This window comes from Tupaia chinensis, unplaced genomic scaffold (assembly GCF_000334495.1).
Source record: "Tupaia chinensis unplaced genomic scaffold, TupChi_1.0 Scaffold000532_1, whole genome shotgun sequence".
Lineage (NCBI taxonomy): Eukaryota > Metazoa > Chordata > Mammalia > Scandentia > Tupaiidae > Tupaia > Tupaia belangeri.
The window spans coordinates 8945486-8958891 of NW_006160045.1; the positions used below are offsets into that span (position 1 = coordinate 8945486).

Sequence of the window (13406 nt, forward strand, 5' to 3'; positions counted from 1 at the left end):
CCGCCCACCGAGGTTAGTCTTAGTTTGGCCTTCCGTGTAAAACCATAGAGAAAGACTTTGAAAGTTTGATATGACAGCCCCCCCCCCCATTAGAGGGGGGCATGTTCCAAGACCCCTGGGAGAGGCCTGAAACCATAGAAGGTACCACACCCTTATGTCAATGTATACAGTATATAGCCTGTACACTTATACCTATGATGAAGCTCCATTTATAAGTTAGGCTTGGCAAGAGGTGAACGACAATCACTAATAAATTAGAGCCATTATAACAGTATATTTTGATGTAAGTTATGTGCAGGTGGTCTCTTCCTCTCTCAACATACCCTCTTGTGCTGAGAGAGCCAGCAGGTGACAAACAGGTGGGTAGCATGTCAACACAAATGTGTGGATCAAGGGGTAATTCACTGCCCAGGATAGCCCGGTGTTCTGTCACATTACTCAGAATAACATGCAGCTTAAACTTACCAATTGCCAGTTCAATTCTGGAACTTGCCATGTAATATTTTTGGCCTACGTTTGACTGATGGTTACCTAAACTAGAAAGTGAAACCGGAGATAAAGGGGACTACTGTACTGATATTTTTATGATCTTCCTGTTCTTTAGGTGGGTTAGGATCTCTTTGAGGTCGATAAACCTCCGTTACAAGAAACGAAATTTACACTATTCCCTGATTACGTATTCTTATTGTACTCCTCCCACCTAACACAGGCTCTGTCTTAGAACGTTGGAAGCAATGAAGATGGGGATAGCATCAATTTTGAAGTCTTTAGAAATTTCAAGTTCTTCCAAAATTAAGCACGGTTTCAAATTAAAACAAAACAAAACAAACAAAACACCCTTTCTGCAAATGTACTTAGTATTGACAGTAGAGGTCTTTCTGCTATTATGTAACAAACAGCTCCTAAGGGACATGTAGATTATATTTTAAAAGTCAGGTGGTGTTGGGTTACTTCAAAGACTTAAAACCTTTCTTTCCAATGGTTTTCCAACTATCAGTGATTAGTCTAGCTTTTTTCCCTTGTAGCGGAAGTCACTTTTCAGTTGGTTTAGAATTCATGGTTTCTATAGACTTAGCCAAACATTGACTTGTGTTAACAGAAAGTTTTTCCATCTTAAGGCAAAATTCTGTCAGTATTAACATAGCCACGGGGTAGAGGATTGGCGTTGAGGAATTGTTTTCTGTATATTGTCAGTATCTGAGCCATACATAATCGTCTTGAGGAAGAAACTGGACATTATGATTTTCTTTAGCATCTTGCATGTCAGTGTGCAGTTGGCATTCTCCTCTGTGTGTGAGAATGGGCCACACCTTGAGAAGACTGAGAGTGCCAGTTTAAATATGAACGACCTTTCCTCTGAGCCTGTCCCTGCAGTGCCTTAAGGCTCAGAGAGCTGGAGGAGGCTGAGAGTCCTACCCCCACCTACTTCCCACCTGGCACAAGACGCTTATACCCCGTCCCCGTCTTACTTCCCACCCCCATGTGTCCTTGCTGTCCTCCTGTTGTGTAATTTATCCTGTTTTGATCTAGGAAATCAAAGCATAGGTCTTAGAGAGTTATGTCATGTGCTTAAGGCACTCTTCTAACTAAGGGTGTGTCTTCCATGTTGTGCTATATGTTTTTCATGGTCTTTTTGCTTGCTTTCTGGGAATAAGAAGCTGTCGGGAGGTATCACTCATTTTCTTTAACCTAAACTTTGATTCTTTATCAGAGCTATACTGGAATCAAAAGGCACAATTATAACAATTTCGTTTAAAAATCTTCATTGGCTTTGTGATTGTAGAACTGGGCAACATTCCATTTCATAAAATAGAGTAAGTGTTCCAAGGAGCTGAGCAGGGGGGATTGGTTTTATAGACAGAGAAAGGCCAGAGAAAGTGAACAAAGAACAAAAAGCCAGTTGGCCATTTTAAAGCTACTTTTCTCACAAGGAGGCCAGGACACGCAACAATAGAAAAACAACTGATTAACAACTCCAGGTTGTAAGGATTAAAGGCAGAGGTAGCTTCCTTATCATCCTGAGTGAACTGGCCTGTTTGAGAAATTTGGCTGTTACCTCCAGATGCAGTCAGTGTCATCGGAACTTTAGTGTAAGTGGTTACATTTTGGGTTTTAGTCTGATTTGTTGGGGCCCGAGGGCAGGAGCTTGAGTCTTAAACAATGGCCTCCTATAATTTGTGTTTAATTAATAGCTAATTTTTCTACATCAGTGGTATGTATTGAAGTTAGAGGCAGCTTAGAAATCCCCCCTGGCCAGGCCTTAAAGAGTTTTGACCTTGGTGGTGTCTCCACATTCCAGAGTCTGGCCTATGGGTGTCCAGGGTCAGAGTTGATCTGGCTTGGGTGATTCACACATACTATCCAAATCCCGAGAGAGCCATGCACTGGGGTTACTGGATCATAAAAAGAAGTGAAAGAATTTACTATGTTGTCAGATGGCTTATTTTCTTTTCTGTGGAAAATCTACATGAAAAGCCAGATTACGATCAGAAACGAGGTTTGTGCGTATGGAATGGACACAGGGAGTCAATGATCTCATTTCTTCTGTATTTTGAACACTTTTCTCCATGGCAGGCACTGTGCTAGGTGCTGGGGTGACAAAGATAAAAGCACATGGTCCCTTTCTTTCAGAGGCCTTTCAGTGGCCAGAGTGACTAGACAAGTACAGTGACACAATTGCTTTGGCATAGGAGTGGGTGGTGGCATCTGAGTGTCCACCCCTGGGGGAGGAGCCAGGAAGTGCATGGAGAGGGGCAGGGCGTAGCTGAGATGGAGGAGGGGATGGATGCTAGAGAAAGAGTGGCCTGGCACAGGCGAGGGGGCAGGCGAGTTTAGATGTCTCTCATCTCAGGACTGTAGAGTGAGAGGGTGGAGTGACAGGAGGATGTGGCCGTGTAAGGTCCTAGTGTGATATCTAAGCCAGGAGACCAGATCTCCACCTTCCCCTCCCCACCCCTTCCAAAAAAAAATACTTGGTTACTGTACCCTTTGTAGCCCTCTGTACTATAAGCTGTCGGTAGGGTTTCACTTAAATACTTTCAACATGGATGCTGTTGTCTTTCCCTGTCTTTGTCCTTATAGGAAGCAGTGCTGACCACCATGGACATCATCCACGATGGATTTGGGTTCATGCTGGCTTTCGGAGATTTAGTGTGGGTCCCATTTACCTACAGCTTCCAAGCCTTTTACTTAGTCAGTCATCCAAATGAAGTGTCTTGGCCAGTGGCTTCACTAATTATTGCCCTGAAGCGTGAGTATGGACTTTCAGTCTTTCTGTGTTAATATTATATACCGAATCTGTTGTGCTCCAGTATCTGTGTATCTGTAACAGGCCATACATATTTATAAATACATAAATGATCATATTTATTGCCAGAGGGTGTGTACACTTACCAGAGAGTAAGAGACCCCAATGGGGCATGGTCATGCCACAACTTCTTTTGCTCAATTTTTTCATCCTGTCAGGATTTTGGGCACATTGTCTGACATGGTTTTCAAGCTGCTTGGATTGGGATTTGAACCACAGTTGGTCATGTGGGATCTAGTTCCTAGTACACAATACTTAACCACTGCACTGTGGGGGTGGCCCAACATGCCATTTTAAATGGTCATAATTCATCAAGTTGACGTAATTGGTGGTAGATGAATAATAAATTCTACATCTTGGGGGACCAGCAGGTGGCGTGGTGGTGAAGGCACTGGACACTCCCACATGGCCGACCCTGGTTCTAGTCCTAGACTTGGTGGCTTGCTTTCTCACTTACGCTCTGTCTCTCTGGTCAAATAAAAATAAATGAACAAATAAATAAAATTAAATAAATACTTTTTTTTAAAAAAAAAATTCTACATCTTGTGAAGAGAAGGGTACTTCATACTTGAATTACTGTCTAAACAAAACTTTTAAACAGACTATTTTGTTTGTAAATTTAACTTAGATGAAACTGATTTTAACTGTAATCATACTTTTTCACTGATTACCTGCTTCTTTGGATATACATCTTTTTTTTTTTTTAAAGAATTATTTTATTTAACTTTATTTATTTACTTATTTTTAAAATTTGACCAGAGAGGGAGGGAGGGAGAAAGTGAGAAAGTGAACTGTCAGGTTTGGGATTTGAACTGTGGTCGACCACGTGGGATTTCAGCACCCTTAATCACCATGCCACCTGCCATCCCTGGGTAGACATCTTAAAAAGTAGAAAGTTTGGTCTTTCTCTGTGGAGCTTCTACTCTAACAGGAGTAAAACACTCCTTCTGTGGTACAAGACAGATGAGTGAGTTCTAATGAGAGTTTAAGATAAAGAAAGATCGAGAACCTGTCTCTCTGGAGAATGTTGGTGTAAGCTTCTTGGAGGATATATTGGATCTGAGTTTCAGTGGGTAAGCAATGAGGTGGAGAGCTGTGTAGGTCAGGCAGAGGGAACTGCTCAGCAAGGGGAGTGGAGGGGGAGTTCAGGGGAGGCTTGGGAAAGGCAGGAGTCCAGGTTGGCTGCAGCTGAGCTCCACCGGCTCAGTCATGGATTCACTTCAGTATGGCTTTTCTTCATCCTCTGGTCATTATCAGTACCTCCACCAGAGATTGAGTGGGGAAAATTAACATGAAATTCAAATATAGCTAGTTTACTATACTGAGTAATGTCCATGGTAGAAGAAATTCAAGCTGTTGGTCAGATTTAGTTTTACCATTGGTTTGGTTACCCTTGTCAATCTGTCAATATACAGATTATTTTGTACAGTTGGCTGAAAATGGGAGATAGTATTACTTTTTACTATTTTTATTGAGGGCTGATGATAATAGGTAGCAGTGATATGTTAGGGCCTCTGGATTTTGACATTTTGTACTTTGAATAAAGCTATCAACTTGTAAGCTTGCAGTAAGATTCAGCATATAGTTAAAGTATAAGATATTCCTATATTGATTCTGAGTGGGGGCTTTATTAATAACATGTTCATGCTATGGCCAGTAGGTGTCATAGCTAATGGGTGACATAGCCTGCAAATTTGATTACACTGAACTGTAGTATTGCTTTTATTATAATGTGAGCTGCCTTTGATTTTACTTTATTCCTAGCTGTAACTCTATTTGGTCATTTTGCCTATATGTATTCCTTAGTTGGATTATGAAAGTAGCATGATAGTGAGATTTCAGAAGCGTTGCCATCTTTTTTTTTTTTTTTAACAGAGATTTTTGCTATAAGGCACTTGCCCTCATCAGAGAGACAGGGAGACAGAAAGTGAAAAATCACCCCTCTGTGGGGAATGGCCACACTGCAGTCCCTTCTCCTCATTCTTGTCTTGGGATTTGGGGCATGCACGCACACGCACCTTGCGTGAGTTTTAAGCATGCACACGCACCTGGTGTGAGTTTTAAGCATGCACACGCACCTGGCGTGAGTTTTGGGTCTGGGACTCAAACTGCAGTTGACCATTATGTGGGAGCCCAGCAGCATAACCATGACGCCATCTGCTGGTCCCGTTACCATCTTTTGATGTTCTGGTATTGAGAGTGTTTGAATTGTTCTTTAAAACACGGACTGTTTTCTGCTCTGGAAGTTTCCTGAGGACACAGAAATAATTTCTAACAGAAATTATAGGTGATTTCAAGTATTAGATTATATCTAAATTATTAACATAGGAAAATATTTTAAAATTACAGTTTGTGGATATGTAATCTTCCGATGTGCAAATTCTCAGAAAAATGCATTCCGGAAAAATCCCACAGACCCAAAGCTTGCACGTAAGTATTGGTTATGTTGATGTTACATATATTTCATGAAGATTTTGTTTCTTTGTTTGTTTAAAGGTCATTAAAATTTATTATTATTATTATTATTATATAGATCTAAAAACCATTCATACTTCAACGGGAAAAAGCCTTCTAGTGTCTGGATGGTGGGGCTTTGTCCGCCACCCGAATTACTTGGGTGATCTCATCATGGCCCTGGCATGGTCCCTCCCTTGTGGTAAGCATTTAGATGAGTGCTACTCTGACTTTTCTTCAGCTACCTGAAAGACGTGTGTGTGTGTGTCCTTTGTTGGGACAGTGTGGGCAGAGTCAATGTCTTTTTTTTGTTCCCTGTTATGTATTGGTTGGGGTTGGGCATCAGGAGGTTCCTCTTCATTTGGAGCTGTTTTCAGGTATCCAACACCTCATCTGCTGAGCTGCAGAGGGGGATCGGGACTTCACAGAGCCTGCTGTTTTATTTTTAAACATTTTAAGCTTTAAACTGTGTCAGAGTATACAGAAATTCACTTTTTATTCATGATTCAGTGTACATTGATTGTGGAAAATTGGTTCTTAAAAAGGAAAGAAGAAGATTTGTCCCAACTGTGAGGGTGTGGTGGCTGAGCACCCAGCAGGGCTGTTACCTTGTGTCCTGGCCCACCACGGGACAGCAGCAAATTTTCTCCCTCACCAAAGGCAGGAGGGCAAGAAGTGGGGAAATTTGCATTAAACGTGAAGATAAATGTCCCGACTACGATGGATTGGTTAGACCGGGCTAATCGCTCTTCTCCGAATAGCTTTTATTTCAGACACTTGCCTCTCACCTACCAGTGGGAGTCTGTGGTCCAACTTAGTTGTTTTCCCCATTCTGGAGAAAACAAAGTATTCTTGTTGGTTTGAGAGAATTTGGGCAAAGGCAGGGAAAAAGTCGTGTAGCAGTATTACAGATCTCTAACTATTTACCGTTGCCGTCCATAGGTTTCAATCACATTCTGCCTTATTTCTATGTGATTTATTTCACCATATTGCTTGTCCACCGAGAAGCTCGTGATGAGCATCACTGTAAGAAGAAATACGGCCTGGCCTGGGAGAAGTACTGCCAGCGGGTGCCCTATCGTATATTCCCTTACATTTACTAATCCTCTTCCGGCGTGTGCTTAAAATGCTCTCGTGATTCTGGCTTCGACTTGTCAAAAAAAAAGAAAAAAAAAAAAACCCAAAATGAACTTTCTTTTGTTGCACTGACAGGATCTGTAAGTTTTGTTTTTCCTTTTGAGTCAGGACTATAGATCTTTTAATAGAGCCGTGTTTGTTTTTATTAAATTATGACAACATAAGGAAAAATAAGGTTGTCATAATTTACATTGTAATAGGAAATTTTCAGTCCTTAAAAATCTGAAAACAGATTTAAAAAGTCTTATAAAAGCCCTGAAAAGAATATTGTTGATGTTTATGGTTTTTGATTATTTTCAAAATTTTTTCTTTTGTTTTTTGGTCTTTTTATAAAGGAAAACACTGTTACGTTTAAAATACATTTATGTTTTATTGCATTAAAAATAGATTTCTACTTCGTTTCTCTTTAAATCTTTTCCCAGTTACATATGATTTGAAAGTAAAAACCGGTCCTATATTAAATGCTATGTGTGAAGAGTGATGAAGAATTATTAGCAGACACTGTTGAAGGGGCATCAGTAGTGGCACTTGTCTTAACCTCGACTTTTAAACCTGTGTTTGGAAATGTAAATACGTAGCGTACTTTTTATGTAATATATGGTGACTTCAGAATTTTCTGTACAGTATTTTGAATGTGAGATAATTGTCAGGACTAACTATCTTTTTGAAAAAAAACATTTTCAGTATTTTAAATTAAGCTTTGTAAAATAATACATGTGAATTAAAAAATTTGAAACAATTACAATTCATTTAATATTGTATAGAAGAAGGAAGGGTATTTTTCTTAATCCAAAGTTTGCAAATTTGGCTTTGCTACCTCAATTGCAGGTGTTTGTTTGCCTTTATAAGCTGTTGCAAATAGAAAAAATATATATTTTTGGAAAACCATCACTATTTAAGCATTCAAGCATTTTTACACAAATTGGTGTTTGAAAATTTGCCATTTCAGGCTAATATTTTTATATGTTTTTGACTTTTTTAATTCAACAGTGTTTTTGCTACTGTTTAAGCTCATGCAGTTTATACTGTACTTTGTATATCTTTTATATTTACAACTTTGCTCTCTGTAAAGGAGTGCTATCTAAAACAGCTTCTTAAGGGGTTAGTTTAAAGTCATATCTGTCTTTAGTTTAATAGATGTACATAAGGTAACGTTAGCCATTAAATTTTAGTGATGTCTATTAGTCTCATTGTTAATTGGCCCATAAAGGAGCAGTAGCAAATTCACCAAACTTTTGTATTCAAAGTTAAATTGCTTTCAGCATATTAAACATAGGGGAATGTGATAAATATAGTGTGTATGTTTGGGTTTTAATTATAATTACACATTTTATATATGAGCCATTTAGATAATGCAGTGTTGATTTTACACTGCATTTTGAAGTGTATGGAACTTAGCTTATGTTAATGTGATCATGAAGTTGGTTTGCTCTAGCATTCTGCATCCTATAATTTTTAAACATTGGTGAAACTGTTTTATTAGTACTGATGTATGTAAGTAGTTTTTTTTTTTTTTTTTAATGCTTTTCTCCTGATATCAGTAAGTGACGTTCCAGTGTGTTCTGTACAAGACTCATCCAAGGAACCTTTGAGGATGGAAGAAGGATGTTCACTTGTTTCCCTACTAATGAAAAGAGCCCGTTTCGTATATAGTGCAGTAATTTCTGGATAGCTACAGTTAGTTTTTAATTTTGTTTTTGACATGTTTATTTGACAAGTTTTATAATGAAGTTTTAAGTTGGAAATAAAGTTGAAAATAAAAATGTTGTTTTGATCATTTTGGACCCCCTCCCCCTTTTGAAATATTTTGCCTGCAACTCCAGGGTTTTAGGACCAAGATGGGAGCCCTGAGATTACCACCCTTACCCTAGATTTTTTTAGTATCATTTGTTTGGGATCCTGCTGGATCAAAGAAATTGAGAAGACATGCAGGGGCCTCTGGCCAACTGCTGTTCATATCAAGTCTCAGTGTTGGAGCTGGATAAAGAGGGGTTAGTTGAAGGTCTCAACTCCCAGGAAAGGGTCATATATTTAATACTTGCTGTTTGAGAAATCAGAGAAATGCTAAAAACTATTCATGATACTTTCAGTCACAGCAGCATCTGTGTGCATTTGCGAGGCAGGATGTGAGAGACCTGTCTGTAGACATATCTGCTCAGTACTTGTTTGGGTTTCTAGCTCCTGGGCTATGAGATGAAGTCAGACAGTTTTATCTCCATTTCTCTTCCCAGTGTGACATTACACTGCAGAAGGCGGGTCTAGACGATAGCAACTACCAAATGGGTTAACAATATGCGATCCATATTTTGGCATTTAGTTTTGTACGTTTGGAGGAAAAGCCTTAAAATGTGTCGCCTTTTCTTCCCCCTTTCTATAGAGAGGGTGGACCATTTTTTTTTTCCTTTTGGGAGAGGTTTTTGCTATAGGGCGCGTGCACTCGCCAGACAGAGACAGAGAGATAGAAAGCGAGAAATCACCTCCCAGGGGGGATGGCCACGCCGCAATGCGAGGCAGGATGTGAGAGACCTGTCTGTAGACATATCTGCTCAGTACTTGTTTGGGTTTCTAGCTCCTGGGCTATGAGATGAAGTCAGACAGTTTTATCTCCATTTCTCTTCCCAGTGTGACATTACACTGCAGAAGGCGGGTCTAGACGATAGCAACTACCAAATGGGTTAACAATATGCGATCCATATTTTGGCATTTAGTTTTGTACGTTTGGAGGAAAAGCCTTAAAATGTGTCGCCTTTTCTTCCCCCTTTCTATAGAGAGGGTGGACCATTTTTTTTTTCCTTTTGGGAGAGGTTTTTGCTATAGGGCGCGTGCACTCGCCAGACAGAGACAGAGAGATAGAAAGCGAGAAATCACCTCCCAGGGGGGATGGCCACGCCGCAATCCCTTCTCCATTCTCCTCTCAGGATCTTGGGCATGCACGCACATGCGCCCAGCGTGAGTTTAAGCCACCGGGTCCGGGACTAGAATCGCGGTTGACTACGTGGGAGTCCAGCGACATAGCCATTATGCCAACTGCTGGTCCCAGGATGGACCATTTGATCCTCATTTGAGAGACATGTTTTCTGCCCAGGTCCAAGGAAATAATGGCATGTGGCTTTGAATCATAGCTCTGCTCCCTCTTAGCAATGTGAGCTTGGGCAAATGACTTAAATCTTCCCAAGTTCCTGTTTCCTCATGTATAAAATGTGACAGATATACCCACACAGTATGGGGGCTGGGGAGAGGTATCTAAGGCTTATATGGGGATTTTTTTTTTCTTTTCTTAAGAATTATTTCATTTAACTTTATTTTTACTTGACCAGAGAGGGACAGAGTGAGAGAGAGAGAAGGAAAGTGAAAAAGTGAGCCTTCAGGTCTGGGACTTGAACCACAGTCAGCCATGTGAGAGTCCAGCACCCTTAACCACCATGCTACCTGCCAGCCTGGGGAATTCTTATTAGTACTCACTAGAGCATTCAATAGTGACAGCAGTTCTTCCTACAGAGACACATTTCAATATTAATCCAATATATCAAATTTTCAGGATCTGGTTTTTCGATGAGATCTAGTGAAGTTGGAAAAGACCACATCTTTTGAAGGGAGGACTGCTCTTTTCTTTCAGAAGTCTGCTGCTCAGCTGGGGGAAGTGTTCCAAAGAACAGCTCTACATGTGTATATTTTATGTATGTAACCTCACAGATCACTTTAAATCAGAGCTCAGGAAAACATGCCCTGGTGTTTTGCTAGGTGGTGTGGTTTTCACTTTGAGGAGAGTCAAACATGCTGTATTCCAGGTTAGGCTGACCTGGACTACGGCTCGACTACAGAGATAACTACACATCAGCTCTTACACGTGCTTAGAATGAAATGCAGCTGGAAGGTTCCCCTGCACATTGAAGTTTTTCCGTTCAGATGAAAGAAAGAGACTGCACCTATTCAGTCCGGCTGGATACACATGTTTTTATGAAGGATGTCGACGATGTGTCGGTGTCTTGAAACATGTAAATCTGCCAACATTAAAATGGTTTGTTACAGAATTTTTTCATTCATTATTCTCACACAGCAGTGCAACCTGCATTGTGATCCAATGACTAGGAGGTTTCTTTGTTGATAAATACACGGATGTTAACAAACTTGTGGATGAGCCAGTAGTTGTCAAAATTCTTGACCTCTCAGGTGTCTGGTAAATTGGGCATTCAAAAGTATAGAGTTCAGTATCTGTCTTGTTAGAAGCATCTGGTTCCTCAGGAGAAACCTTGGGGTGGGGGGGAAAACCACTAGTCAAATTGCATAATTTAAAGCAAACCAGTAGCTCCCATTTCTGTTAGGTTTGGGAGATTTGCTATGAAGTAAATACAGTTAAGGTTAGCTGGCTAGTGTAATTGCATATGAAAATTATGCCTTAGAATGTGAAGAATAAGCATGGCTGTCTATGTGCACATACTCCTGGAAAATCACTCTGGAGGGTGGTATATCATCTATTTCAGGTTTTAGCAATATTTTGGGCTATTTGAAATGTCTGAAGTATATCATCAAATCTCTTGTGAAATCTTAGGGAATGGGAGATGGGGGAGAGCTTTGTGTAGTTGACAGAAAGTTAAGAAGTTTGGGACTGTGATAAACAGCTGGGTGGTTATTTACCTTTGTTGGCATAAAGTATATGTCAGGGAAATCACAACATAGCTCCAGAGGTGAGTCTTCCAGTATTTTTTGTTCATGATTCCACCTTGCTCCCTCGATGTACAGACCAAAAATGTGCACTCCTGTGTGTGAGGGGTCTGAGCCCTAAGATGGAAGAGAGCTGCTATTAGTGGTTCCCCAGGCAGCATGCTTCCTGCAGGAGAAGCAGCGAGGCCGACTGGAGGTTCCACCCGGAGACAGCATCTCGGTACAGGACCATCCCTGCCCAAGGTATGTGGTCTTCAGTTCCAAGGTGAATACTTTTCCTATTCTGGGTGCTTCAAAATGGTTGCAAACTTTGTATGTTGATAATCCTGAACTGACAGGTATTTTCAAACACAGCAAATCCCCAAATTCTATAATGATAATTCTGTAGGCAAGCGTCTTAGGGGAGAGCAAGAACAGTTACACAAAGCAGACAGAGCACACACTGTGCTCCAACTTTGCCACCGTTCTTTACCAGGGTGACTGGAATTCCAGGCTCTGGAAATGTAAGAAGGACTGCAAAGGGTTCTGTATCATATCTTTGAATAGTACAAGTTAAATAGTGACACCTGACTGATAAAGGTTCAACTGAGTTTCTGATGAATTCTGTTAGTAGAAATTGAGGGTGGTTCCTGTTCTCAGTGACTCTAGACAAGCCTTGGGCGGGCAGGTGTGCAATGGAGATGCTCAACTTGGAGGGGCTGGGTGGGCTTAAATAGACTTCAATCTTTTATTCATTTATTTATAACTGTCTCTCTCCCTAGATAGAGAGTAGGGGAGATACGAGGTTTGACAGCATCCGAACTGAAAGGGAACCATGCCTAAATCTGCCTCTCAGTGCCTGGGACAGATCCTGTCATGCGTCACGTGCTGACTAAACGTTGAGGGATTGGTTGATTAAGTGGTTATCCTTCCCAATCTTTTAAGTATTTCAGTACCTTAAAGGCTTTCCTGACTATGTTGAGTTTTCTCTGGATAATTATGGAGAGCTCGTCTTCGGTGTCGGTGGTGTCAGAGATCACATGGTGGGTAAAAGTGAGGGTGTCCATAGAGATTCCTTGGGCCCTTCCATAGTCTTGAAGCACAGCAATGAGAAAAGCTTTGGAGAAAAATATGCATCAGTAAGTTCCATGCGAGTCTCAGGGCTTCCCGTGGGGGTTCCCAACATTGATGTCCGTGGGAAGGGAAGAGTGGAAGAGAGTCAAAAAATAAAAGAGTGAGAGCTTGGGTAGGCAGGAGAGGATCAGTCCACCCCTTTCACTCAGGCCTTGGTGATATTAGTCTGGCAGCTGTGTGAGCCTCCTGGGAAACATGGCTAGTTGTTTTTTCTTTAAGTCCAGCGTCCCTCCCATTATTTACGGGAAGAATGGAGGGGCTATAAATCCTGGGACTACACATTTCTGACCCAGTCTTGGCTGATCATTGTATTTCATCCTCTTGACAAAAAGATGGGTCCCAGGAGTGAGTGTAAGACCAAGTGTGAGAACCTTTCTTAGGAAATGACCTATGCACATTGGGAAAATGTTTCTCCTCTGGGGTTGCTAATCTGCTTGTGGCCATTTCAACCCCCAGTTACATGGGAAAATGTCTACGTACAGCAGGAAACAAGAGGATACAACTCACTCTTCCTGCTTGTCCTTGTAATCCCCATCAGCTTGCTCCTTTCCCCATGATCCCCATTTCAGCAAATGATGTCACCCAGCTTTCTAGGACAGAGACCTGGGAGTTATGCTCAACCTCTTCCTCCTCTTCCTCCCATGCTTTCAAATATGGGGTCCACTTGGTTCTTTTTTTTTTTTTTCTTTTCTTTCTTTCTTTTTTTTTTTTTTTTTTTTAGGTTTTTTGTTTA

At 40.8% G+C, this 13406-nt stretch overlaps 2 protein-coding genes across 2 annotated transcripts in view; one reads left to right on the forward strand and one right to left on the reverse strand.

The window, feature by feature from the left end:
- Nucleotides 1-8328, forward strand: part of LBR (lamin B receptor) — a 27903-nt gene extending 19575 nt beyond the window's left edge. The window contains exons 11-14 of the mRNA XM_006157267.3: nucleotides 3082-3250; nucleotides 5657-5737; nucleotides 5841-5963; nucleotides 6704-8328. Of these exons, the coding sequence (XP_006157329.1) occupies nucleotides 3082-3250; nucleotides 5657-5737; nucleotides 5841-5963; nucleotides 6704-6864 (534 nt within the window). The 3' untranslated portion in view covers nucleotides 6865-8328. The remainder of the gene's footprint in view (nucleotides 1-3081; nucleotides 3251-5656; nucleotides 5738-5840; nucleotides 5964-6703) is intronic.
- Nucleotides 8329-10508: 2180 nt separating this feature from the next.
- Nucleotides 10509-13406, reverse strand: part of DNAH14 (dynein axonemal heavy chain 14) — a 261709-nt gene continuing 258811 nt past the window's right edge. Inside the window, 3 exon segments of the mRNA XM_027775206.1 lie at nucleotides 10509-11147; nucleotides 11534-11677; nucleotides 12496-12656. Coding sequence (XP_027631007.1) covers nucleotides 10935-11147; nucleotides 11534-11677; nucleotides 12496-12656 — 518 coding nt within the window. The 3' untranslated portion in view covers nucleotides 10509-10934.